This window comes from Enoplosus armatus, chromosome 8 (assembly GCF_043641665.1).
Source record: "Enoplosus armatus isolate fEnoArm2 chromosome 8, fEnoArm2.hap1, whole genome shotgun sequence".
In the NCBI taxonomy this organism is placed as follows: Eukaryota; Metazoa; Chordata; class Actinopteri; order Centrarchiformes; family Enoplosidae; genus Enoplosus; species Enoplosus armatus.
Window position 1 is genome coordinate 16,716,149 of NC_092187.1, and position 27,586 is coordinate 16,743,734.

The 27,586-nt window shown below is 39.8% G+C and overlaps 2 protein-coding genes and 1 pseudogene across 5 annotated transcripts; 2 read left to right on the forward strand and 1 right to left on the reverse strand.

The window, feature by feature from the left end:
- On the forward strand, positions 1-1,168 carry LOC139288461 (probable G-protein coupled receptor 139; annotated as a pseudogene).
- A 1,600-nt stretch (positions 1,169-2,768) lies between these two features.
- On the reverse strand, positions 2,769-13,963 carry eif2d (eukaryotic translation initiation factor 2D). 3 transcript variants are annotated; one of them, XM_070909853.1, is made up of 16 exons: positions 13,775-13,963; positions 12,695-12,885; positions 12,515-12,598; positions 12,330-12,420; positions 12,137-12,244; positions 11,214-11,310; positions 11,030-11,183; positions 10,568-10,685; positions 10,440-10,485; positions 10,247-10,353; positions 9,971-10,126; positions 5,845-5,934; positions 5,214-5,309; positions 4,282-4,402; positions 3,702-3,876; positions 2,769-3,593 (listed from the first exon to the last, which is right to left on the reverse strand). In XM_070909853.1, exons 1-16 carry the CDS (start codon positions 13,828-13,830, stop codon positions 3,523-3,525), a joined length of 1,761 nt encoding a protein of 586 aa, XP_070765954.1. In that variant the 5' UTR covers positions 13,831-13,963; the 3' UTR covers positions 2,769-3,522. The 3 variants fall into 3 exon arrangements, with proteins under 3 accessions (XP_070765954.1, XP_070765953.1, XP_070765955.1); XM_070909852.1 differs by having other exon boundaries at positions 11,030-11,310; XM_070909854.1 differs by lacking the exons at positions 10,568-10,685; positions 11,030-11,183; positions 11,214-11,310.
- Positions 13,964-15,551: 1,588 nt separating this feature from the next.
- Positions 15,552-25,108, forward strand: mapkapk2b (MAPK activated protein kinase 2b). 2 transcript variants are annotated; one of them, XM_070909855.1, is made up of 10 exons: positions 15,552-15,809; positions 18,482-18,621; positions 19,730-19,794; positions 20,879-20,958; positions 21,897-22,023; positions 22,676-22,751; positions 22,893-23,017; positions 23,588-23,673; positions 23,778-23,858; positions 24,126-25,108. In XM_070909855.1, the coding sequence occupies exons 1-10, from the start codon at positions 15,585-15,587 to the stop codon at positions 24,264-24,266; spliced, it is 1,146 nt and encodes a 381-aa protein (XP_070765956.1). In that variant the 5' UTR covers positions 15,552-15,584; the 3' UTR covers positions 24,267-25,108. The 2 variants fall into 2 exon arrangements, with proteins under 2 accessions (XP_070765956.1, XP_070765957.1); XM_070909856.1 differs by having other exon boundaries at positions 23,781-23,858.
- Positions 25,109-27,586: the final 2,478 nt, after the last annotated feature.

Consider the following 27,586-nt stretch of genomic DNA (forward strand, 5'->3'; position numbering starts at 1 on the left):
ATGGTACCATCTGTGGTGCGAGAGGATGAGCCTTCAAAAGAAACACTGGATGGTGACACTCCAAGAGGTATTCTACCCTGCTCTGGCAGCCGTGGGTATCCCCTGTAAGTACAACAAAACTCAGTGTCAGAGTTGGAGCTGTTGGCTCATCTCATACCAAAATACTTTACTGTTTTATGGCATTTATAATTCATGCTGTCAATTTAATGGATATGTGGTGATGGTATTGGTTCTTAGGGAGATGCCTTTATTGACCCAAATCTTTTCCTCAGCCAACATCATCACCTTTCTAATCATCTGGAGGAGGAACTGCATGCTCTCCAGGTCCAGCACCTCCTACCTGATGGCCATCTCTGTGGCTGACAACCTTGTTCTGATCTTCATTGTGGTTCTTGAGCTTTCTGTTAAGTACCACCAGCAGGAGCCATTTTGGAGTTACGAGCCATGGTGCAGTCTGAGAGACGTTTTTAACTACGGAGCATACAACGCCTCCACGTGGCTGGTGGTTGAGTTTACAGCGGAACGTTTTGTCGCCATCCACAACTGGAAAATGAAAACTAAAATCTGCACTCCGAGATGTGCAGCATGGACTATAACGGCTGTTTTCCTCTTCAGTCATCTTTTTGCCATTCCATATTACTGGTCTAACGCCTCAGTCTACGAGAACAACCAGACCAGATGTATTTACAAACCAGAGGCCCCGTCTCATTTCATTCACGCCCTAGTTTGGTTTCAAACGCTGCAAGCCTACATATTCCCCTTCCTCATTATCCTCACTCTTAACGGGCTGACTCTGCGCCTGATCTCTCTCAGCAATCGGGTTCATGTCACTTCCGATTTGACTTCCAGGGTCAACAAAGTCCTGCCCCTGCTGCGCTCCAGGAAGAGAAAATCTGTGGTGCTGCTGGTGACTGTGTCCATGAGTTTCGTGCTGCTGTCTGTCACCCGCGCTATAACTCAGATCATCCTCCGTACGACTCACATGTACACTTTGGATCGTAACGATTATAACCTCCAGATAAATATAGCAGCAGACACTGGCACCATGCTGAGCCTGAGCAACGCGGCTGCTAACATGTACCTGTATGTGTGCACCCAGTCCAAGTTTCGCCAGGAGTTCTTTGCCTGCGTCAGACAGGCATCCTACTGCTGCAAAACAAAACTCTAGACAGAAAAACACCTTTCTGTCTAGAGTCTTTAATAATAAAACACAATTACTGACACGTTGTCCTTGAGGAAGTTTGAACAGGTGCACTTGGCCGTTGCCTGGGGACAGAGGAAATGATCTCATGGCAGTCGTAACTAGTTAATGACTTTGTTTCTCTCAGCAGACCTTTAATTGAACTGCAACTCCATAAAACACAATTACATTTTGTTTATTACTGTGTTTTTCTGCCCCTCTATTAAAGAACATGTCACACATGACACACATCTCCACTGTTTGACATGGTAGTTTAAATTTCCGAATTAATTTCCTGCGATTGGTTTCCAGGCCCAGAGCAAACAAAAAAGAAGCCATTGTTACACTTGACAAGGCTGTTTATAATAACCTATTCAGGAACAAAGTTTACTGTCTCATGATGAATGTGTACTATATTTGAATATTTTTAGCTTGATTTTTGTGTGTGGATGCAAACATACAAACATACCACATTAACACTGAGTTTTTATAACTAATGTATGCAAAGCAATGATATTTTAATATTTAAGCATTTGTTACTATTTGATTTTGAAGCATGGCCTACATTGATGATATACCGCTTATCTTTTTCCTCATCCTTTTAGGACTATTTACTACAGGTCTGCAATAAAGGAGTCAATATTTTCTTCACTTTCCGTTTGGTTTCCCAAACTAAACTTACTCTTACTCTTCAAAATCAAAACTGGTGGTAAATTTTTTTTTGTTTTTACAAAATCATAATTTCATGATTATATATACAAATACATAATAAGATACCTGATAATTCCCAATAGATAACATTGTAGTTACACCTTTACTACAATGGGCACTGTACTCTACAGTCTTATCTTTGACTGGTGTTGAATTCTAGCATCTTCATAGGGGACTATTAAGTGTAATAAAAAAAAAAAAACAGTAAGGCGGGGCATCCTGTAAGTAGCCTGACTCGCAGGACCACTCGTTCCTGCTTGTTGCTTGCACAATAACTGAAGGAGACTCAGATGAGTGTATTGACGTCTTTGTCCCTCTGATATTGTCTCATCTGTACTATAGTGGCTGAACAGTAAGAAGATACTATTCAGAGAGACTTAAGTAAGAAAGTCAATCTGGAACTGTAGGCCAAAAGTGAAGGGGACATGTCACCACCATCCCCAGTGGAAATTACGCCTTTGGGTGTACAGAATTTGGACAGGACAATAAATAAATCCTGATTGCCTTCAGGGAAACATCATGCACTAATTCCAGCTTTTACCACTAACACATCTTCAAAAACACTACAAACATGATAAAGACTAAGAAAACAAGTTTGCAGATGGAACACTAGATCAGTCGCCACAGAGACCTGACCTCAAATTTAACTGAGGCTGTGTGCAATTACACAGAGCCTCAGTTAAAGTTAAAAGTTGAGTCTATTACTTAAAAAAAAAACGAAAACCAAAATCAGATGAAGAATTATGACAAATTCTGTAAGGAGCTTGAAAGAATTTACCGCAGGAGAAATATAAAATTTCCTTTGGTGTGGTGACTTCCCAAACGCGAAATACTGCAATTTTTACATCTAAGAAACACAGCACAAAATACTGGCTCGTTTAAAGCAAGGTTTGGTTACTTTTTATTGTACCCATGTTTCTTTGTGTTTACTCCAGTGTTTTGGAAGGCACAGACCATGAACCACAACGTCCCTGGTTTGCATCCAGCTCGGGACCTTTGGTACGTGTCATTCCCCGTGTCTCTCTTCCCAAATGTCATCTGTCCCGTTGGCTGTCCAACAATGGCATAAAAAGGGCCAACAAACCCTTTAAATTGTCATTTCATCCACAAACTACAGCAATAAAATGTTAAAAGCTGAATACAGTGAACAGGTGACTAATTCTTAAATAAACACCATGTGATTTAGAAATATATTTGGGTTGTTAAATTTTTTTTTCCTTTTTAACAAAATGTGTTGTGAACATTGTGACGTAATGTAATGAAACTTATTTATTTTGAAACCGCCCTCTGAAATGCTTTTACTACAGACATCGGTGTTTGATCAGTTTCACTGAATGTTTTATCTGATTTGAATGAATAACGCAGAGAGAAGAATTTTCTCCAAAAGTTCTCTTCACCATCAGAAACGAATTACCTTGTGGTGATGGATCCAATCAGCAACTTAACTCTGAATCTTATCTCTGGGAGCCAAATCAGAGCAACAAAGACTAACGTTCATTCATCAGCCTTCTAAAGATGACAGTAAATCAACTTTATTACATGAATGGCTTACAGTTTGTTGTTGTTGTTGTGTTTACATACAGTAAAGCAGCTTTAAAGACGGTAAATGGTTGGTATGGCAGGTTGAAATGCTACTTCTTCTTGCCACCTTTTGGAGCTTTCTCTAGTCCTTGGATGTACTTGTGAGGAATTTGATAATGATCTGGAATATAAATAAAAGATTAGACAAATTGAATTTATTTGTACAGATAAAATATTTGAACGATTAATTGTAAGATTGTAAGATTCCAAGTATTACTGAGTTCCAAACCTAGCAGCAAATTGCCGACTTGATGAATCTGGTTGCCTTGTATCTGGACCAGGACTTTGTCCTTGGATCCAGGGATTGGCTGTAAGACGGAGCTGGCTTGGACTCTACGCTGCAAAGCAGTGGCCACGACTGCAGGATCCAAACCGTACACTTCCAGATTCTTTATTAGAGTCACCTACAGGTAGCACATGGAAACAATGAGCTAGAACAATAAATTAAGCCAGCATGACAGATATTAGCTTACCGCTGATACATCTGTAACACGATACTGCAGTACAGAAATACCAAAAGTATATTTGAGGTAATTTAGGAACAGTTTCTCCATTACATGATTTGTACAAACAGAAAGCACTTGCTCAGTGCATACTGTATATCAGGCAGTTTCTCATCATCAGATTTTTAGCCAGGCTAGCGTCACGGCTCTTGGGATGGTAAGGTGGGTCGGTTGGTCGGTTGGTCCCCAGAGAATGAATCCTTATAACTTTGGTGATGCTTATATGAGCATCAATAGAAAGGATTTGGAAGAAATCCCTGCTGGTCTACCGCAGACAATTCAAAGGATTATAGTAAAAGTTGTCACCTTTTTATTGGAGCCCCGAGAAGCCACAGAGATGTCTATGGGCTCAATGTGGCCCTTCTTTTTTATGGGTGCTTGTCCAGGGAATACAACTTGATAACACTCCTGCATTCTTCCCAACGTCCTGTGAAAACGAGGTGGCATTGTTTAATCTACACCAACAGTTAGATGTCAGAGATGGAGACTGATAGAGATACTGTTGAATCGGGTCTGCTAGTCGATCCATCTGTATATCTTACACAGTAATGTACAGCATAGGATCACCAAAAATTCCATGTAAACTAAAGCTATATTTGTACTCATTTCCCTCACTTTCTCGTAGATGTGAATATTTGTAATGGAACTGACTTTGCTACCTTGATTACATATTGAATGCTTCAAAGGAGATGATTACTAAGCCATGCAACCTTTATTTACCCAAAGTAATGAGGACTGCATGGAAAAAGGCTTTGCTACATCACAAAATACAAATTTGTCTCGTGTTACTGAAGAGAAAAAGACCACAGAACCTTTCTTCACCTTCCTTCACTATCAACAACGTCTACTTGCCAAGCTGACCATTCGTAGTTCTTCATCATCTGTGAAATTAACCTTAAAAACAAATGTCAACGCCATAAATCTTGAACTCATTATGAATAATAAATCATTGAAATAGATGAACGAAACTGTGAATTCTTGACTCCCAGGGGTGGAAAAAACAATACTTTTTTTTTTTTTACAACCAATACCACCAAATCCCGCTGAGATTTGGATTACTCCCACCAGTAACGTTTTCTAATTAGTCACTCAGCCTCAACACTGTGCCAAAATGGATTTTACTCAAGGCAAAACGAACTAAAAACATTATGGACTTCGTCTTTGTTTATTTAATCGTATATCTTGTTTTTTATAACAGCAGTTACAAACCAGATGTTAGCACTATTATTGATGTTCACCTGCTGAAGAGGTCATCCCACTTGAGAGACTCTACATCCTGGTACTCTGATTTCTCCAGCAGGCAGTCACACAGAGTTGGGTTTATGGTCACGTAACTGTTAAGAGGGGAGAAAAGCATTGAAGAAAGGAAACCATACAGTGGACGGATGGCACTCAACAGGGAGCATGCTGCCTTGTTAAGCTATGCCAGGTCCGTGGCAGATTTGATCTAATTTCTCCCATCACTCATTATCAATTTATTTCACATCAGAAGATGCACAATTTTCGTGACCAAGAAGGAAACATGGGATGTCTCTTCAGTTTCAGAGTCACATTTAAGCATTTTAGCCAATTATAACAACATCACATGGCTTTGGGTCAGCTCGGTATTTGCTCAGTGGCCATTGAGGCTGACCTTTACTACGGTTAGTTATATTTAAACTGATTATATATAATTATATATATATAGTTTATAATTAAACCAGTGTTGTTCGATTACACAGATTCTTCCTCCGTTTATGTCAGCTGACTGATTGTGAAATGGAAAGCCGTGAATATACTCTGATGACGTTAACAATGACAACATGCTCTGATATCACTGCACTCTACAGCACACCAATTTCCTCTTATAGAATTTAAGCATCTACTTACTTCTTATTATTTTCATCCACCAGTTCATTCTTCTTCACATACTCTGTGACTATATGTCTCACTTCAGCAGGCTGCAGTATTGTTCCTTTCCTGTAGGGGCACCAAAGCACACATAAGTACAGAATAAATGAGAATATGCGAAAATGTATCAGTGTATCTTCAGCTTAGGGAGTTTTGTAATACTACTGAATGTAACACCAATTCAGAAACAAAAACAGAGACAACAACAAGCTATTTGTATGCATTCATTTTTTGTATTTAATGTTTATCGTTGTAGGGACAAGTATTTATATCCTAAGCTAACTGGACCTTTAAAATGCACAAAACTTAACAGAAAAATACACACAGTACAAAACAGCCCAAAACATGAACATAGCTATTTAAAAAGGTCCCTTCCAGACATGTTTTAAGACATTTAAAAATACTCTGCTTGGAATAATAATTAGTGTTACAAACCTAGTTAAGACTTTAAATTATATGTAATCCTTCTCCCTCATTGAAAAATCAAGAATCTATGAATATGCAAAAGTTGCAAGCAAAGTTAAAGCACTGGACACAAGATGTGTCCATTTTTGAGTGGAGGGGGACTTCAAAGTTAAATGGGTAATATAAGAAGCATATCAAAGGACATTAGCTGCCCAACTGTGTTTCGTTTCAGGTGGGTGGATGGGTGGATGGGTGGATGGATGGATGGATGGATGGATTTTTTTGTATTATCCACAAAGGTGAAACTTGTCCACAGAATGTGTATTATGCGTGCCTCCCAAACACGGATACATGTACATACAACAACACACAACAAACATACATTTGTACAGAAGTGCCTTGTTCCTTCTAAGTGTCCTGTATCTGCAACCAGATGTGAGTAGAATGAAAAATAGGTTGAGAGGGAGTCCAGGGTCATGTGCTATGCTGAGTGCCTTGCGAGTGATGGCTCTGTTATTGAAATCAGGGAGGTTGGGGATTAGGAGACTAATGATTTTGGAAGCGACGTGCGTAACACAGGACAACTTTTTATTGGAGACAGACAGTGGGTGAAAAAACAGGGGAAGTGGTAGAGTATTATGGACCGAACTCTTTTGTAAAGCAGTAACATAAGGGGGGGGGGGGGGGGGGGGGCGCGCAACAGAGTTCTTTGAGTTGAGAGTCTGGTAGCATTTGTGGATGTCAGTGGTGTGACTCTGAGTTTATTGTCCAGTGTGCTTCCAAGGTATTTTAAGGTACAACATAGCAATAGATACAGTGCATCCGGAAAGTATTCACAGCGCTTCACTTTTTCCACATTTTGTTATGTTACACCCTTATTCCAAAATGGATTAAATTAATTTTTTTCCTCAAAATTCTACACACAACACCCCATAATGACAATGTGAAAAAAGTTTTTTTGAAATTTTTGCAAATTTATTAAAAATAAAAAACTAAGAAATCACATGTACATAAGTATTCACAGCCTTTGCCATGAAGCTCAAAATTGAGCTCAGGTGCATCCTGTTTCCACTGATCATCCTTGAGATGTTTCTGCAGCTTAATTGGAGTCCACCTGTGGTAAATTCAGTTGATTGGACATGATTTGGAAAGGCACACACCTGTCTATATAAGGTCCCACAGTTGACAGTGCATGTCAGAGCACAAACCAAGCATGAAGTCAAAGGAATTGTCTGTAGACCTCCGAGACAGGATTGTCTCGAGGCACAAATCTGGGGAAGGTTACAGAAAAATTTCTGCTGCTTTGAAGGTCCCAATGAGCACAGTGGCCTCCATCATCCATAAGTGGAAGAAGTTCGGAACCACCAGGACTCTTCCTAGAGCTGGCCGGCCATCTAAACTGAGTAATCGGGGGAGAAGGGCCTTAGTCAGGGAGGTGACCAAGAACCCGATGGTCACTCTGTCAGAGCTCCAGAGTTCCTCTGTGGAGAGAGGAGAACCTTCCAGAAGGACAACCATCTCTGCAGCAATCCACCAATCAGGCCTGTATGGTAGAGTGGCCAGACGGAAGCCACTCCTTAGTAAAAGGCACATAGCAGCCCGCCTGGAGTTTGCCAAAAGGCACCTGAAGGACTCTCAGACCATGAGAAACAAAATTCTCTGGTCTGATGAGACAAAGATTGAACTCTTTGGTGTGAATGCCAGGCGTCACGTTTGGAGGAAACCAGGCACCGCTCATCACCAGGCCAATACCATCCCTACAGTGAAGCATGGTGGTGGCAGCATCATGCTGTGGGGATGTTTTTCAGCGGCAGGAACTGGGAGACTAGTCAGGATAGAGGGAAAGATGAATGCAGCAAAGTACAGAGACATCCTGGATGAAAACCTGCTCCAGAGCGCTCTTGACCTCAGACTGGGGCGACGGTTTATCTTTCAGCAGGACAACGACCCTAAGCACACAGCCAAGATATCAAAGGAGTGGCTTCAGGACAACTCTGTGAATGTCCTTGAGTGGCCCAGCCAGAGCCCAGACTTGAATCCGATTGAACTTCTCTGGAGAGATCTGAAAATGGCTGTGCACCGACGCTTCCCATCCAACCTGATGGAGCTTGAGAGGTGCTGCAAAGAGGAATGGGTGAAACTGCCCAAAGATAGGTGTGCCAAGCTTGTGGCATCATATTCAAAAAGACTTGAGGCTGTAATTGCTGCCAAAGGTGCATCAACAAAGTATTGAGCAAAGGCTGTGAATACTTATGTACATGTGATTTCTCAGGTTTTTTATTTTTAATAAATTTGCAAAAATCTCAAATAAACTTTTTTCACGTTGTCATTATGGGGTGTTGTGTGTAGAATTTTGAGGAAAAAAATGAATTTAATCCATTTTGGTATAAGGCTGCAACATAACAAAATGTGGAAAAAGTGAAGCGCTGTGAATACTTTCCGGATGCACTGTATACTGACTGGAAAATGAACCATAACAGTGAAAAAATAACCTCAGCAGCCATTTTTGACTTGTTAGAGTAGAAAAAGCACAGCGCAATGGTGAGCCTGCATGCACAATACCAGGACCTTAAAACTGGAGCAGCTCTTTAATGGAAGTGAGCCATTGTTCATTTTATTTATTTACATCTGCTGTGAAAAATCCCTATAGAACAAAAAAGTACTTTCTGCTAACAATCCCACAATGCCACACGTCACATTTTATAGATGCAAAAAATGCTGCAGCTTTAAGAGATGACGCAAAACGATGATCCATCAGTGTCCGGAATATCAAATTAATAATAATTATAGAGCAAACAGACAGCAAACAGTCAGTTATATAAGGAAGGGGGAACAATGGAGTGATTTCAGACACAGACTCAGATTAAGAATAATGTGACTATAATGACTATAATATGTCATGGGAATGTTGTCTTATGCCCTCGCAGGTACGTCAGAGGTCGAGGTCAGCTCCAGAACAGCTTTCCTGCAGCTGGTAGGGATTCAATACCTCATTCAAGTAAACATGAAACTTGTGTATCAGCTTCAACTCTCCCTGCTCTGTCCTCCAGCTGTCTGAACCATGCAACATGTGGATGCATCAAGAGTCCCGGTGAGGAAAACACACACACACACACACAGGCATGATTTGGGGCATCTGACGTTAGTTTGCACAATTAGTCGATGGCAAAAAATACAAAAGCATTGTAGGAAATTTAGGTGTAAAATGACTGCACAGCCTACATTTTCCTCCTATGACACAGGCCAACCTGTTACTTTGCCAACATTGCCTGTTTTAGTGTGTCCCCCGTCTGTGCAATCAATGCTTTTCTTAATGTGTTTTGTCATCAATTATTTTGCTAATATTTGTCAAACACTGAAGATGACTCTCTACTTGGCACGACACAGCCTCTCAACTGAGCGCGCTCACACACACATCCATATAGAGCATGTGGGGGCGGGACCAATACAGACAGATAGGCACGTTTCTTTATCATCATGCATGCACTGTTTTGAAGCAGAGGCTAGAAGTCGTAAAATGTAGCCTACGCGCATAGCAAATCACAACTTGTTAATCAAAACTATTTAATTAGAGTCAAAACTTAATAGAATAAAGGAGTCGGCTGGACTTAAATGAGCAGTTGACTGTTTGGCCGACAGCAGGCGCTTATGGAAAGCTCTGCACACACACACACACACACACACACACACACACACACACCTCTTGTTTGCATCCAGAAAGAGAGGCTCCAGTCGAGATGACACAGAGTACAGAGTGGTGATCTCAGGTGGATAGTACGGAGTTTCTCCTTCCCCTCCATCCTGCACCGGAGCCGCTTCACTGCCTTTCCCCTCAGGAACGTTGAAGGAACGCAGTCTATAATGTGTTAATATAAGAAAAAGAAAAAGCAAAGGGCTAGTCAATCTGAATGTGGGCGGGCTGTGAGTTTGAATCTCAACCAAGTAGTTCTTTAAGTTGAGGCATAACTTGGCTCACTCTGAATGTTTCCAGTCCACCTCCACAATACTCTCCACACCCTTGGTCAGTTCTTTTACGCGCACAAGGTTATGCTGCTGCTGCATGGTCTGTAGAAACTTAGACAGCTGTTGGAAAAAACATTAATAAAAGGTTTATTGGTGGAATTATAAATTATTTCCATGTGTACACACATTCTGGACATCGAATATACCTTTTTATAGCTGGATTTCTTGATATCAAGTTGCTTTCCACTTGGGCTGAAAAAATCAAGATGTTTTCAGTATTAAACGTTAAACTTTTTCTCCTCAGCATTTATAAAAAATATGAACTGTATTTTACCAGCAGGAGAACATGTGGTTGCGGAGAAATGTACTGGTCAGCAGAGGGAGCTCTGACTTCTTCACCTTGCTCTTGAGAGCATGGAGAAAACACTGCAACAGCAGGGCATCCATTATCTCTGTGAAATCAGAGTATGGCCTGGGTCACATCCTTTTCTCTGAACATGCTCCCATTTTTGCCACATCAGCTAATCTTATTTTCCAGTTGTATCAACAACACACATTCATATGGTCACAAAAATAACTCAGCCCCTCAAGCCTGCCCTGCAACCAGTTAGCAGTGAATGTCTCAATTTGATTTGAATCTGGGATAACAGTAATTATGAAGCTGAGTCTTATTAAAAGCTGATTCAGTGCAACTGTGGTGGTTAAATACTTCAATACCAGATCTACAACTTCAAATACTTCCATTTTGAATGACATTTTAATAAATATGAAGGGAGATTTCATTTAAATCTAATACCTTGTGGCATTTTCTGGTCGTCCTGGTTGCCCTCCTCTTCCTCATTGACCTTTTCACCCTTCTGTCCCGCCTGCTCAGCCAGACTCAGCTCCTCAATACCAGAACAGGCTTGATCTGTGATCGTTTCACCGGACCTCTGCTCCTCCTCCTCCTCCTCCTCCTCCTCCTCCACACACTTCTCAACCTCTTCCTCATCTACCTCACATTCCTCTCCATCCAGCCCTTGTCCTTCACTCTCTGCATCCGGTAAAGAAGGAGGACCGGACTTGTCTCCGAAAGCCCTAAATAAAGGGTATAGAAAAAACACACATGTAAGGTTTACTCGACTGTTGCACAGAATCCAGTGAATGTCATATCATAAGTTTGGCTACAATTATCTAAACTTCCACAGTATCAGCTCTGCATCGGAGACTTTTTTGGAGATTTCTTTATAGGAGGTTATTGAGTATAATAAAAATGAAAATGGGTGGATGATTCTGATACCGTGATCTCAATATAAAAAGAATAGTTTGCCAATTTGAGAAATACACTTATTCGCTTTCTTGCTGAGAGTTACATGAGGAGATTGATACCACTCTCATATCATGTTCGGTAAATAAGCGGCTACAGCCAGTAGCTAGTTAGCCTAGCTTAGCATAAAGACTGCAAACAGGGCCAAACGGCTCGTCTACCAGGACCTCTAAAGCGCACGAATGAACATATTATGTCTTGACTATTTCTTGTCCCGGCACAGTGTCTTCCTAGAGTTTTGTCACTGTGAGGTTGCCAGGCAACCAGCAGAGACTCGCGGAAGTCACTGCACCGCGAAACACATAACACTACATAACAAACACGATATAACGTGTTAATAAGTGAGTTTTAGAGGTGCTGGGAGGTGCATCTTTTTAACCTTTGGACTGAGCCAGACTTGCTGTTTCCTACGGTTTCCAGTCTTTATGCTAAGCTAAGCTAACCATCTCCTGGCTGTCGCTTCATAATGAAAGGACAGATATGAGAGTGGTATTGATCTTCTCATCTAACTCTCTGCAAGAAAATGACGAACTAAACAAAAACATTCATTCACAAAAATGTAGGATAGAAATCTGCAGAAACATGGGGGCTACTCACCAGAGATTATCCATGTACGTATGGAGAACACACACTCCTCTCCCTTTCATACCCAAACTGTGCATCTCTGCACTGGACACTGCAGCAGTGCCAACTGCAACAGGAGCTCTGCAGTTAACCAGGAGAACAGTGTCACCCTTAAATCTGTGAGCAACATGTTAGAAGTCTGTCCAAATCTTTTACCATAACTTACCTATTGCTCACAACTGTGACAGCGCAGCAGTCGCCCCGTTTCACATCTGGCAGACCACTTGAAGACACCACCACACCTGGCAGCATGAGATCTTTGGGGAAACACGGTATGTGTCACTTAATGTTAATCTAAATGGACGGTATTAAACATCTGTCCAGGTCTTGATGTTAGAAAAAGAAGCGTACCTGCTCCTCCAATCAACTTCTGAAGCACCGGAGACCATGTCCTGAATGTTGGCAGGAGAGCAGGGTAGCGCCAAAGCACATACACTGAAAAACATGACGACGCACAGTTAAAATAAGTTACTTAAAGTTACAGTATTTTATCCACTCATTCACCTCAATGTAACTTAACATCCTTATTACCTGTAGGATAAAGTCGTTTCTCCAGTTCAAAGAACAGTGGATTTTTGTGAAGAACAAAAAGTGTCACAGCATCTCCCTTATGTGCATAAATCTTCACTACATTTAATTCCTCTTTGTTGGGGACCAGCTCAGACAACTCATCAGCAGACAGTGAGGGAAAGGCTGCGGATATGTCAGCTTTGAGCTTTCTCCTAAAGGTAATAAAAAACAAGTCATTGGGTAATGTTATACTAGCAGTAACTACCTCTAGAGATACATATTTTGCATATTTTACATTTGCGATATTTTGCAATACTTTTCATTAAAAAAAATCTATTTGCACCTAATAATGCCCATACTTTACTCAGATTTAACAGGTTGAAGTTATTGATTGCATGTACTATAATGTGTATTCCGTTTCATTTTTTTTCAGTTGTGGTTGTCTAATATAGAGACAAAGAAAGAAAAATAAATGTCAAGAAATGTCAGTGTTATTTGTGTATTTTGTCTAAGACTGGTGAATGGTTGGTAAATATTCAGCCTCAGATGGATCCTAATAAACAAGGCTGAGCAATATAATAGCCAGAAAATGCTATTAATAAAATTACAAGTCTGACTAAAACTGACATGTTCAAATGTAACTAAAATACTTAAGTATTTCAGAGATCATTCTGGGAGAAATCTGACTGATGTTGGCTATGCTGTGTTCATTTACAAAGAAATATCTCGCCTTAAATTACAGCGTGAGCAAAAATCCTAATATTACAATATCCTAGATGAATATTGATATATTGCCAACTGATATTGAGCTGGTATATCAGCTCAGTCCAGATGCTGGAATTTCATGGACATTCAGAATAGCTAACTACGACTAACTCATATACTGCTGGGGTCTGAATCTACATAGTTTCATGGACAAACATGAAGCTTAACACAAGGACTACTCCAGTTTTGACTTGTTCCAGCAACGTCAGGTGAAGTCTAATATGTGGGCAGAGGTTTTCAATAAACTACTACATAACCAAAATGACATAAACTGCAATAAATGGCGACAAGCAAAAGTCTGGACTGAGCTGACAGCAGGCAGCACCACTGACTCACCTGTCTGATCCTTTGATTACGGTGTTGGATTTGACACGAAACGGTCTGGCAAACATTTTCTCACAAAGTAAACGACTACTGCGACGACTTCAGCATGTCCGCTCCTGAGATAAATAGCCTGATATAATCCTTACATTGGCTTTACAGTAATCAGCTGTTCCTCGTTGGGTATGTATAAAAGATGGTTGGGTATGGCGGTCCGACACATATTTATTTCCGACGTGAAACTGTACCGCGGACGCGCGATGTACAGTTAGTTCCGCTGGACAAACGAAGCACATGGACGCATGAGTACAAAAAAAAAAGGTCTGTCAACGTTATATCGCCATCCCAGGGCAGGGTACACATACTGGGAAAACTATAGGTGAACATCGCCAAAATGCCCATCAGAATTGTTCACCGCTTCAAACACACAGGTAGGCCTGAGTTGAATCAATTGGTTTAGGTATTAAAGTTAAAGTATTAAAGAGTTACGAGGCACTTGTAACTAACCCTGTCTGATAACCACCATGTGTAATATCCAATGTAACACATTATCTAGCTGGTTAGTAAAACTGAAATAATTAGTTGCCATAGTTACAGAAAAAATGTCCTTGCCCCTTGCTGGACCTGCCCAGAACCACTATAGGTTGACCACTCAGCAGTTAAGCAGGTGAGTAAATATTACTGCACCTGATAGAAATGATTGCCAAAACTGTATAAATAAGATAGAGATTGTAAAAAGAACGTTTTTCCTGACTCTAACTAGTACCCTATTCAGACTGACAAAGTGACATGGGTCAAATCCACCTAGGGCTCTGTCCTAATGGATCAACGTGCATCAGCTGACCCTCTTTCACAACCATCTTCCCTGAGGCTTTGGTGAATTGGCTTTGCTACCAGGAATGGAAATTAATTCAATACTGAAGTTTGAACATAAAGTAAATAGCATATGGACAGAAAGAGACATACAACTGAAACATTTAAGTAATTATTCAATAAAATTCAGTGTAATTCTGTGGTTTATTAGTGAAGTGTATGGAACTACACAGCAGGATGGAGCTGTCTCATGTGAATGGGCCAGAAGCATAGCCAATGGTCCAACGCATAGTCCCACATCGTATACACGTCTGTTGTCTGAAAGGGGTATAGCTTAGCTAGTTAAACAATAACAATGGCTCTGCTAATTACTTAAGATACAGGGCCACGGAGACAAAAAATAATTTCACCAGTGAAATTGAGAAACACCCTCAGACTAGCAGTATAGCCTGTATGTGGAGTCCTGACCTGCTTTACCAAGAGCTGAGAGCCTCAGAATTTGCTGGCTTGATAGTCCCGCCTCTTCCATGGCCATCAGCCAATCATGTCTCAGGATTTTGGTGCGGCAGTTGGGTTGTTGTGAGGGTGCCCCCCACCCTCCTTTCCCCAGGCACGCCCCTGTTGGACCGTAGGGAGACAAGCTGCTTTAACGTCCACCATTTCAGCCAAGAAGTTTGGTCATTTGTTTATCCATTGATTGCTAGTCATTTCCGTTGTGTAATTTTATTCATTAAGTGATATTACACGGTACGTGCTCCGGGCCAAGTTGTTAAACTGTCTGGCAGTCTGTCAAGAATCACAGTTGAGAGTTGACTTCCTGGACAGCTGCTTGTAGAGGACTTGAGTGAGAGCCGTGTTGCTATCCTGGCTAGCGGTGGGCTAATATCACACAAGGACAACATGAGCTAGGTGCTACAACTAGCTAAGATAGTTAATACGCGACTATTCGCAGTGAGAAGACGGGGGACGCACCTGTTGGACAGATACCACTCATGTGTTGCCGATAGTTAACATGTCGAATCAGCACCAGCCGGCTTTCCCGATCCAACAGCAGCCTAATCTGAACTCTGCTCCTTTCCCACAGTCTTTTGTGAAACCCTTTAACCATCCTCTTCAAATCAAAAGGAATGTAATAACAGACGGTTACAGTGTCACAAGTCAGGTGCTCGGGATGGGGATAAATGGCAGAGTGTTGGAAATATTCCACAAAGACAGTGGAGAAAAGTATGCACTAAAGGTAAACATGGTTATCTTAACCTTACAGATGTTTATTGTCACTGAACTGTATAATAATATAGATACTATATACTGTTGTAAATAAACACATTTTCCGCTTTTTTCTTTTATTGTGGCTATTAAATACCAAAGTGCATTGGCCAAGTGTTACACAGTTAGAGAGTTTGAAACATGCACCGCCATCATTTTGTATTTGTTGGTAAAGATAGCAGAACATGTTGTCTGTAGTATTTACTAGATGAACCATAGCATTGTGGGTTCAGCAGTGATAGATATTTGATATTGGGTTGGACATGGAGACGTGTGTTTGAGTTCATTCAAATGGATGTTTTTGCATGAAGCTCTCAGGATGTGTCAGAGCTGGTGAGCTCATTTTTGACACCAGTCATATCACCTCTGGCACGGTCTCCCACATTATGCATACAACAACACTAGAAGTACTCCATGCATGTCTTTATAACTAACAGTAAGTCTGCCTGTCCTAATGTGGTCTGATTTTGACCTATTTGACAAAAAACATTATGACCATAGTTATTTTGGAGTATATTGTGCTAGTACCCATCATTTCCATTAGTTCCTGGGGCCTCTTTTGCTCCAGTTACTTGTTGTCCATATTTCTGTGATTAGAGAAATATTTTCTTAGAAGCCTCTGAAACTTGTTATTCATTCTTTGTGAAATCAAAGATAAGAGCGAAGCATCTGTTAACTTTTTTTGTGTGTGCAGCTAGCAGGATTAAAGCCGTCTGGCTATTGATTACTAATAACCTTGTTCGTGCATTGGGGTTGCCTGCCTTTTTATCGCATTCTCAGAATCAGTCAAATTAAGAGCAGCGAAGGCTGGACCCAGAATGTATCAAGCCGAGCTCTAAGTTGAAAGTTAACAGATGCTTCGCTCTTATCTTTGATTTTAGAAATCTGCTTCTCATACACTGTTTCCTCTTTCCTGTCCATAGGACAGCCTGTGTCCCCTTTCAAGTTTCAGTTTAAGCCAATAGGAAGGGATAAAAATAATATATTGCTTCACTGCATTCCTCTGGATCTGTTAGTCACTCCTAAGGCATGGGTGATGCGTATCCAACTACAGACTACCTGTTGTGATTGGTGCTTTTGGAGTGACAGGCAGTATTTAGAGTTCAAAAGGTGGGGTCAGATGTAAGTGACAGATTTCTTTCCCATGGAAAACTGTAATTTTATGGCATTTAGGTGATACACAACAAACGGCTATGTCAGGGTCTAACTTCTGTTCCAGGGTTTGTAAATTATGTTGGCCTAACATGATGAGGTGTCTGTTTTGAAAGAGGAGTGTTGACTTTTCCTATCCAAATGCTGCCAGCCAGAAAGAGAGAGGGGAACATGCCTGTGTCTAAAAGTAGCCTCATGCGAGAGGCCTGAGATGACTGAGAGATTATGACATCTGATGTGGTATAGCAGGACAAGGTGTCACTCTCAGCTTTTATTAGGCAGTGAAGGTCTTTTGAGATGGGCAAACAAAATGGAGAAACTAGCAAATGACCAATCTTTTCCTGAAGTTTGTTAAAAAAAGGTGTGATGCCTTCCTAGTCTCAGTAAACAATCACCTTCCTCTTGCACACTGTTAGATCTTAAAATAGCCCATTGCACTGACATTTCTGGGGTCTTGTGAAGGAAATGCATATCAGAAAATGAGGGAACATTTTATTATCATATATAGTGTGTGAGACACGCTAATCAAGTTTATGTTGTGGAAATATCGCAGAGGAATGCAACTGAAATTCAGCATGCAGTTATTTTAATTAATTTGTTAGCAGTATTAACAGTATTCAGATTGTTCTACACCCGAAATAGCAAAATTGTCCACATCCATTGAATCACATCTTTTTGTACATATGGGTAATTAATGAATAAATAATAAATGCATGAGTATAAACTTTACTAAAAAGTAGGCTATTAAATGGAAAGACTAAATATATATATTACAAATTGAAGACAATTGTTTAGCCCCCACGAAGCATAAACACTCTTATCCCAATGAATTGCCCATGGTGTATGCAATCTACCCAACAGGTACGTTTAAGGAAATACAGGCAGACTAATAGACTTAACTACCCACTGAAGTGGTAATGACTGACACAGAGCCGATTTGCAACCAGGGCTCCAACTAATGATTATTTCATTAATAAATTATTATTGATTAATCTGTGGATTATTTTCTCGATTAATCGTTATGTCTATAAAATGTGAGAAAAATGCCTGTATTTAATTTCCTAAAGACCAAGGTGATGTCTTCAAATGTCTTACTTTGTCAGTTTACTATCGTGTATGACAAAGAAAAAAGATCAAATGTTTTGCATTTTTGCTTAAAATATGACAATTCAATTAAATATCCAAATATCTTCCAATCATTAATCGATTAATCGAGGAAGCAGCTGTATTTGCCACTGAGGCAAAGCATTCCTGTGGTAATATTTAGCTTGACTGGCGACATGCCTGAGCCCCATAACCACTTTTAAAACAAACATCAGAGCAATGGCGTTATCAATACTGCCAGGATTCTTTTTTATCTACCAGACTGGTATTTCATTTTGCTAAATTCAAACTAAAATAAGAACCTGTTAAACCTAGGGCAGATTTACATGTCCACATTTGCTCGTCCTGCTTTCTGACTTGTTCGCTCCTCTGCTGTTTGTGTCTCAGATGCTGCAGGATTGTCCAGAAGCCAGACGGGAGGTAGAGCTTCATTGGAGGGTGTCACCTTGCCCCCACATTGTACCCATCATAGATGTTTATGAGAATATCTACCAGGGCAGGAAGTGCCTCCTCATCGTGATGGAGTGGTGTGTTCTTCTGCACGCCCACACACACACACACACACACACACACACACACACACATATACATATGCACAGTTAGACCTAAGAATGTATGTGTGGTCTTAAGAAGTGATAGCATATGTTGACATAAGTAGACTTCCTTCCCTGGATGTTGTTCATCGTTGAATGGCTCCTGGGAGCTGTGGCTTGTATTAGTTGCTCAGTGTGCTGGTGGAGTCAGTTCTTCTTAATGCACAACAACTGAGGTGAGTAGGTTTCCAAAACACTTCAGGGCAGAAATTAATAAAAAGCAGGCCGTGGCTGCTCTGTCTAGAATATAATAAGGCAGATGTCTGCTTGATGTCTACGGCCACCTCCACCTGCTACAAAAGAGCATAGTAATAATATTATTATAATAATAATGATAATAATAATAATAAAAGTCATAATATAACATTTTTATTTATTTAGCACCTTTCAAAACACAGTTACAAAGTGCTTTACAATGAAAATAGAACACATTAAAAACAAAGAGAGAGAAACAAACTAAAAGGTCATACAACATAAATAAAATCACTGAAAGGCAATTTTTAAAAAGTGGATTTTTAAAAGTGATTTAAAAGACAAGTCGGATTATGATGATATGATATGAATGTGATGCCATAATTGAATAATCCTGAGCGTGAACAATAAAAGTGATTAATGATGGCTGAGGATTTAGTGGAAGTGTGGAATGTTTCCACCTGTAGTAGCACTATTTGGCAGGTTATTGTGTTAAAGGAAGTTATTTTAACTTTTTGCCATAGCAAGTGGGAAATAAAAATGATAGTGCTATAATTTGCTGTATCTTAATTCAATTACTTATTTTGTTCAAAACATTAAGAAGTTCAACAGTGACCTGATGGCAAAATGGTAGTATGGTACAGTATTTGAAGTCTTATTATAACTCTAATAAGAGATATATGAAAGTGGACAGCCTTTTGCTTCTGCTGCCACATTTGTAATCGTCTTTGGTGAACCAGGAAAAACTACAAGTTGCTCTTCATGGAGGAGTAAAAGTATGAACATGCCTGAATGCCTTTACAGACTCATTACACTGTACTTCTTTCCATTCTACTGTTTTTGTTTTCAGCATGGATGGAGGTGAATTATTCAGTCATATCCAAGACAGAGGGAATCATGCATTTACAGAAAGAGGTAAAGGGATTATTATTATATAGAAGTTACAATCCTGAAGATTTCAGTCCTGGTTGATTTGGCTCTCGTGTGCTTAACTGCAAATGTGGTTTAACTCTTCAGGTCTCAGGATTCTGGGGGCAGCAAACCCTCCCTGAGCAGCTATTTTGTCAGAAACACAACAGAAGAGCAACTGATGTGCCTTTTTACAGTGCAGCCAAGTTTTTGATAAAGAAGTCAGTCAATATATGGCCTCTTTCCATCATGCCATGCACACAGTGTGCAGCCTGCAGGTCTTCATCTACAGTAACAGCTCACTGTGGCTGCTCCGTCATTGCTCCCTGCAATATTAAAAACTGATCTGCTGACAAATTAAATGCCCCAGATGACTTTGGCCCTGTTTTGTAGTCGAATCTTTGATGAATGACCGTGGTCAGTGCTAACCGCAGTTATAAATACACTGTGTTTCCTGTGACTGCTTCATAATTAATGTTCATAATGTTTTGCCAGTTGAATGATTTTGAGGTTTTTAAAAGAATTAGCTAGTAACTTAATACAGTTCTGATATGGCTGTAGGAGAGTGAACAGTAAACAGTGACGTTGTTACCAGTGAGCCGAAACAGTTGATTAATTATAAAAAGGACATTGCCAGTAATCTAAATACATCTGGAAATTTATGATGGGCATTTTTCACCATTTTCTGACATTTTATAGACATTTTATAAACAATGAATAGATTAACCAAGAAAATTGATCGAGATTAATTGGTAACAGAAATAATTGTTAGTTTCAACCCTAGAAATTACAAACAGTGACACTGGATTATGTGGACGTCTTGTTTTCTGTGAATCCTTTGTGCATCTGAAGGCAATTTGAATCCTGCATGAGAATGGTGAACTCTAACAATAGTGACGTCTGTAGAGAGAGGTAATTACAGAATGTGAATTCATTGAATGGCTGTTCCTGAATCAAAAACAGACTTTGATTTAATGAAAATCTTGAGGATTATAACTAACAATCTCAAACAATGTATAGTTCGATCTGCATCTGTCTGTTTCAGCTCCATCTTGTCCATATCTTTTCTCTTCACTTCCTTTTCACTCAGAGGCCTCTGACATCATGAAAAGTATCGGAGAAGCAATACATTTCTTGCATTCCATCAATATTGCTCACAGAGACATCAAGGTAAAACCTCACTGTATATCGTAGAGACGAAACTTGCAGCAGTGGAATGTTTTAATGGAAAAGTAACAAGCCCATTATTAAGAAATGAAAACGTTATAAAATTGTTATTGTGCTCTTATGCTCAGGTTTTACAGACAATTTAATATCCTGTGCATGTCAAAGAGCTCGTATTTCAAGCCAAATAGCACAGTCAGGAGAAAACAAGAGCTAAAAGTCCTCCAGGCTTCTGTGCATATGAAAATCTAATTGTTTACATATGTAGAGTAAGCAAACAATGAATGGCAGCTGAAATAGGCGGATTGGATGGCCCCTTATGGCAAACAATTGTTTCCGTGAAGTCAAAAGTTGGAAGTTTTTATTTTTCTTCTCAGCTGCAGTGTGAAAGCACATACGAAGTGCAGTTCTACAAAACAAAAAATATATAGTTCTTAAGGAAATAGGAAAATGTATGTTATTACATAATATCATATGCTGAGACTGAACAAATTAACACACAAAATGAGTATGAGATTTGGTTGTATTATTGCAGTGTAGATCAATTACATTGAAGTCCAACATGCGGGATGCCAGTTGCGTCACCACGTGAGATATTAAAGATTATTCATATGGCATACTTGCCTTTAGTTGATAGTTATAAGAGACAGGAACCACGGGGCAGACAGAAAAGGGAATACAATTATTTGCAGCATCTGTAATTGTTATCCCACCTCCTCGGCTTCATGAATGGGCTTCTGTACCTGCTAATCTATTCTGATATTTTCAGTTGTTAACACCTCTCTCGTAGCCTCCAAACCTATGAAAATGTGAAAGTGTTATTGATGGTAAAAGACAAAACTGAACATTTGCTATTTATTGTATTTCTACGTTTGTAATTCTTTGCTTTTCTTGTGGTTGATTCTGCTCTACAGACGCTTGATCACTGTTGCTGTCTCTTTCAGCCAGAGAACCTGCTATACACCTCCAAAAGGCCGGATGCTGTCCTCAAGCTGACAGATTTTGGGTTTGCCAAAGAAATCACCACTTTAAACTCATTAGCAACACCGTGTTTTACCCCCTACTATGTTGGTAAGAACATGCAACATGTGATCTTGAGTAATTCTATCAGGTTTAAGACATCTGCCTATATGTGTGTACCTAGGACACAACATCTCCATCGTTTGGCGATCATGGCTGTGAACATGTATTTTAGTGTTGATGAATGTCACACTGAATTCCGCAAGCTCCTGTGAGATTAGATCTCCTGGTGTAAGTGATAGCCATAAATCAGCAGGATCGCAGCTATACGCATTTTTGTGTCTGCAAGGTAAAAATATGTGGACAGAACATACTGTTTTATGTAATTACATTCAAGCTCCTGGCATTTTCTTAACACTGTCTCTGGATTTTGAAACTGTTAATTTATCACTTGTTAATAGCCAGATTTTTGCCATGTGCTTCTTGAAACTTAACTTGACCCAGTCTTTCTCTTGAGTGCTTACCGTTAAATAAATCTGCAGACGTTTTGCCTCCTGCGGAGGAAAAGTGGCTTGACTCATGAGGGCTATGAGATTACATCCTGTGAACTAGTTTGAAAACTAGAATATACTACTTAATGACCTGTTGTTTTTTTTTCTTTGCAGTCATCTGTATTTTATGTAGAGTAATCAAAGGCATGAAATATGAAACAGAAGCGATTTCTCCAGTCCAATTTAAATCATTTCTCTTGACACTGTGGCAGCTCCAGAAGTTCTTGGTCCAGAGAAGTATGACAGATCCTGTGACATGTGGTCTCTGGGTGTCATCATGTATATCCTGTAAGTCAATCAGTGTGATGTATTTGCAGTGGGTTTTTTTTTCTTGCAATGATGCATCGTTCACATTTAAGCTTCTCTAAATTATTGTTGCTTCTAATTATCCATCTTGTCATCAGGCATTTCATTTTGTTTTACACACAGACTTTGTGGATATCCTCCCTTTTTCTCACATCATGGTCTGGCAATATCCCCAGGAATGAAAAGACGGATCCGTAATGGGCAATATGAGTTCCCCAACCCAGAGTGGTCCGATGTGTCTGAGGAAGGTAGGGGGGAGGGGCATGCAAGTTTAAATGGGTGTTTTATCAGATTGCAAATGTGTCATTCTCCCTCCCTTTACTTTCAGTTTTACTTTCCATGCATGCTGATCCACTTGAAATGAGTCTAATATGTTTCTCCTGGGAAGACACATCACACTTTCTCTTCTTTTTTTCTCAATTGCTTGCACTCTTTTTCCCCAAGTGGTGCATCTTTCTGAGTGAAACCGTTTTTTAAGTAAATGGCGCTTGGTCTCTAGATGATAAACAGAAGACTTTCCTTCTTTTCAGTTAATCCAGTTATGGTATTATTCAGTGGGCACAGCAGCAAAGCAAAAATAGTGCTAAATGTCAGTCTCTGTTAAAATGTGTCTGGATTCTATGAATTGTGCATTGCAGATGAAATTTAACATTCTTTATTTAACTGTCATGCAAATGTTAGGAATTGAGTTTGAACACATTTGGAAGCAAAAACTGTCCCACATAACTGTGGCTACTGTATGACTGACTGTTACAGATATGTCTTATGTTAGTGGGGGACTCATATGAACATTGAATGATGATCATTTCTTGTTTCAGCCAAACAGCTGATCTGCCACTTACTGAAAACTGAGCCCACCCAGAGAATGAGCATCACCGAGTTCATAAACCACCCCTGGATTAATGTAAGCGGCTCGCTGTAGGCTTGAATGTGTTTGAGCAGCTGCTGGTTTTGAAAGATGTGTGTGAGATTTGGTGAACACTTCTCCATATTCTGTCACTGCTGCAGCAGTCAGTCGAGGTCCCCCAAACGCCTCTTCACACCAGCCGTGTGCTGCACGAGGAACAAGATGTCTGGGAGCAGGTTAAAGTAAGTGTTGGTTCTCTTCATATGTGCAACTCCTTTAGATGCAAAGAAATGGATCTTGATGTGTTTTTATCTGTTGGAAAACCTGTGTGTCGATTTTGACAATATAGTTTTTTTCATATTTCATGTTAATGTTTTATGCGTTATGCATACCCGACTGTGAACAAAGAAGTCCATACAATATTAACTTAAAACTGGATGTGCATATTGTGCATAGTGTTTTCACCTCGGTTGTGTTTGATGAAAGTGACACTGTTTTGTAATTATTAGGAGGAAATGACAAATGCCCTGCAAACGATGAGAGTGGACTATGATCAAATTAAAATCAAAACTATTGAAGACTCAAGTAATCCCCTACTCTTGAAGAGAAGAAAGAAAACTAAAAACTCAGCCACACAGCCTCCAGGCTAGTGAAGCAAAGACTTTTTTGTGTTTGTATTTCACACAAACACACACACGTGCATAAAGTGTAGTCAAGAGGAGCTTTAGGGAAGTTGTGCATTGTAAAGTGGCTCTAAAATAAAACTTTTAAGCAGTTTTTATTTTTTTCTGTTAACCTCAAATTGTTTTATTTTAAACCATGAAATGCACCTAGGCATTCTGGTAAATGTGCTTTAAAGACTTTTGAGCTCTTTCTATGCATTGAAAAGTATTCTGTACGTGCACTAAGGCTTATTGTATGTGTTGTGTATTAGGACAGTTTTTATTATCCTGATGTAAATACTCAGTAAGCTCTGTTGGCATCAATTTATGGACTGTTTTTAGGTTTTTTTCTGCCTCAAGTTTTTCTGTTCTCAGTGTTGAAAACCATTTTTGCCTTGAGGATGTTGTTGAGAAAGTTTGCCAGCATCTTTCTCATTTGTCTATTGAATGACCGTTGCTAGAAACCACAACTTTGGTTTTGTATGCTGATGTGATGTCTGTGAAGTATTTCTCCTTACCACAAAATATGAGTTTTCTTGCCATATTATGCCATTGCATTACTGAGAACTGACTTTCCATGTGTGGCGATAAACACACTTGCTATGATTATACTATGGTAATTGCATTTGATTGAGGAAACGTCATGCTTCTGTAGCATTCATTTCCCCCAAAACAGCAATATAAAAGTAGTGCATGAAGTCTGTCGTGTGAGGCATGGAAAGATGAAAGATGGGTGGCAGTAAATGTTTAGATGAAACGAGTAGTGGAAATTGTTGCACATCACTATTATCCTGTTTGTCCTTTACTCTGAATTAAATCTCTCGATATTCTCTGTGGTTTTGCCTGTTGTTTGATCAGTTAGCTGTTCACCATTAGCATAAAGTCAAATAAATGTCCCGGTGCTTAGTTGTTTCCAGCAGATAAAGGATGTTTTTGGTGTCATGGAAAGTGAAACAGAATGAATAGGTGACTGGAAAAGATATCAAACAGTTGTTTTGGAGTTTTCACTTTGGATAAAAGCCCTACATTTTACCGTTAGCACCGCTGCATTTTGTCACGCAGGTCTTTTTCACCTATCAGTTGTGGCTACATAAGAATAATCAGGACATCTCCAACAGTCCTCAAAGGGAGACCTGAGAACTGCAACCTTTTTTAATGCAGGGAACGTTAGGGAACGTTAGGGAAAGGCTAAACATTGTTGAAAAATGTTAGCATGCTCACGTGAGCATCATACCATTTTACGCTAGCATTAAACTCAAGAGGTCATAACTGAATTATTTAGAGGTATCCTGTCATGAACTGAAGTGACAAGTGGACATTTTGACTTAGGGAATGTCATGGCCAAATTTCATGGCAATCCATCTAATAGTTTGTCAAGAAATATCTAGCATTTTTAGCCATGGTGCTAAGGCTAGAAATGCTGTCCTCCCTCTAAAACACTGGTATTGGAAATGACCAGTAGTATATTTATAGCCTAAATTAGTAAACGGGCTAAATGACGTTGAGCACCAGTACAATACAATGTGTTTTAAATTAGTTTTTTCCCCATTACAGTCCACCCTATCTGTAGTCTCTATGAAATCCATTCATAACAAAAAACAGTTTGAGCTTTACCTTACGGTACATCTCACAACAGCAGGACAGCTCCAGACTGCAATGTTTATTGTTTGCCGTCATATAATTGGGACTATTTAGGCTTTTCGGCTTTTCAGCTGCAGTTGGATCCATGAATAAATGACGCCCACACAGAATGTTTTGGATTAAACATGATGTTCAAATTACAAAATAATATTCCCAGTTTTTGCATCCTGTTTTAATTTAGACTTTCTTTGTGGCGCATTCAGAGTCACACACACACACACACACACACAGAAAACAAAGCTGTTTTGCCAGTTACAAAATATTAATGTCATTGTATAAAGAGGATTATAGGGTGATTTGGACATTGTTTGTTCATAAGTGAATAAACTGAATCAAAGTTTTCAAATGGACATCGTTTTCCTAGAAACTTTTTAATTTCCACTTATGATTACTGCTACATTGGATAAATCTGTGAGGGAGGATTTCTATTTTTAATTCATGCACGGTTATAACAGAATGACAGGCATCACTACTTAAACTTAAGATAATGTAACATCACTTGGAAACAAATGAGTATTTGCTGTTGCATATTTGGCTAAAAGAATGTTGTGACAAAAATTCTGCCAAGTCCTTCGCGCAAAAGAGTCCCATCTGTGTATCCTCAGGTTCCCTTTCCTCTCAGTGGGATGTAATTGTTTGGTGATTAAGGTCTATTACTTGCTGAATGACATCCATTTTCAAATCAGCACGTTGCCTACTTCCTCAAAGGGGCCTGGGAAACAGATTGGGAACAGGGGGACCTAATCCTTGACACTCTGCCTCCAATTTTCCTGCTCCAGTGGAGGACATGAATGGCGAGGCCCATTCTGAAAACAATCTGCAGGATGATAATGATGCTCTTCTATCTGCAGGCGCCAGTGCAAACATATGTTAACTTTCTCCACGGTTTGAACACTGTAATTGACAAAAGTAGTGAGTACCTGAAGCAGGCTGGAACAGAGAAAGAAAAAAAATGTTTATGGAGGATGATTGAGGACTAATAACAGGGTTTGTCACACTTTGTACATGTTGAAACATACAGTGTTTAATGGACATGCTGCAACTTAAGGGTTACACTTTAAAACTTTAACTGAGCTGCATTGTTTTATCTGAGAAGAAACACACCACCAATTACAGCGTCTAGTCTGGTTTGTTAAATTTTCTATACCATAACTCCCCGCCCGCTCCATAGCCTCCACATCACAACAATAAACAGCAAGCCAGACTTTGAGTGGCTGTGCTAATGATAAGGCATGACACAGTAAAGGAAAACAAGGTTGTTAAAAAGCAGATGTCTGTACCAGTTCACAGATGGGATTGATATTGACATGTCTGGAGGTGATATGTTGTAGGTTCTACATGTAAGTGGAAAAATGTATGTCCTCTAATGAGTCTGGGAGGCTGGGGCTGAGGCTGGGGCTTGGGCTGCGTAGAGAGGGGGGATATTTACTCTATACCAACAACATATTCCACTCAGTCTGAGAAAGACACAGGCGACGTGAGCAAGGGAGGAGGCATCGTCCCTGATCAACCAACCAGTAGGTATACTGTACCTAATGTACATTTTAAAAGTGGAGCAGAGAGAATTAGATCGGTCTTAAATTACTGAACCAGCGTAATGTCCTAAATTTCCCTTCACATCAACTTTAAATTACATCTTTTTCTTCCCAGGTTTTCCATCAGTGATC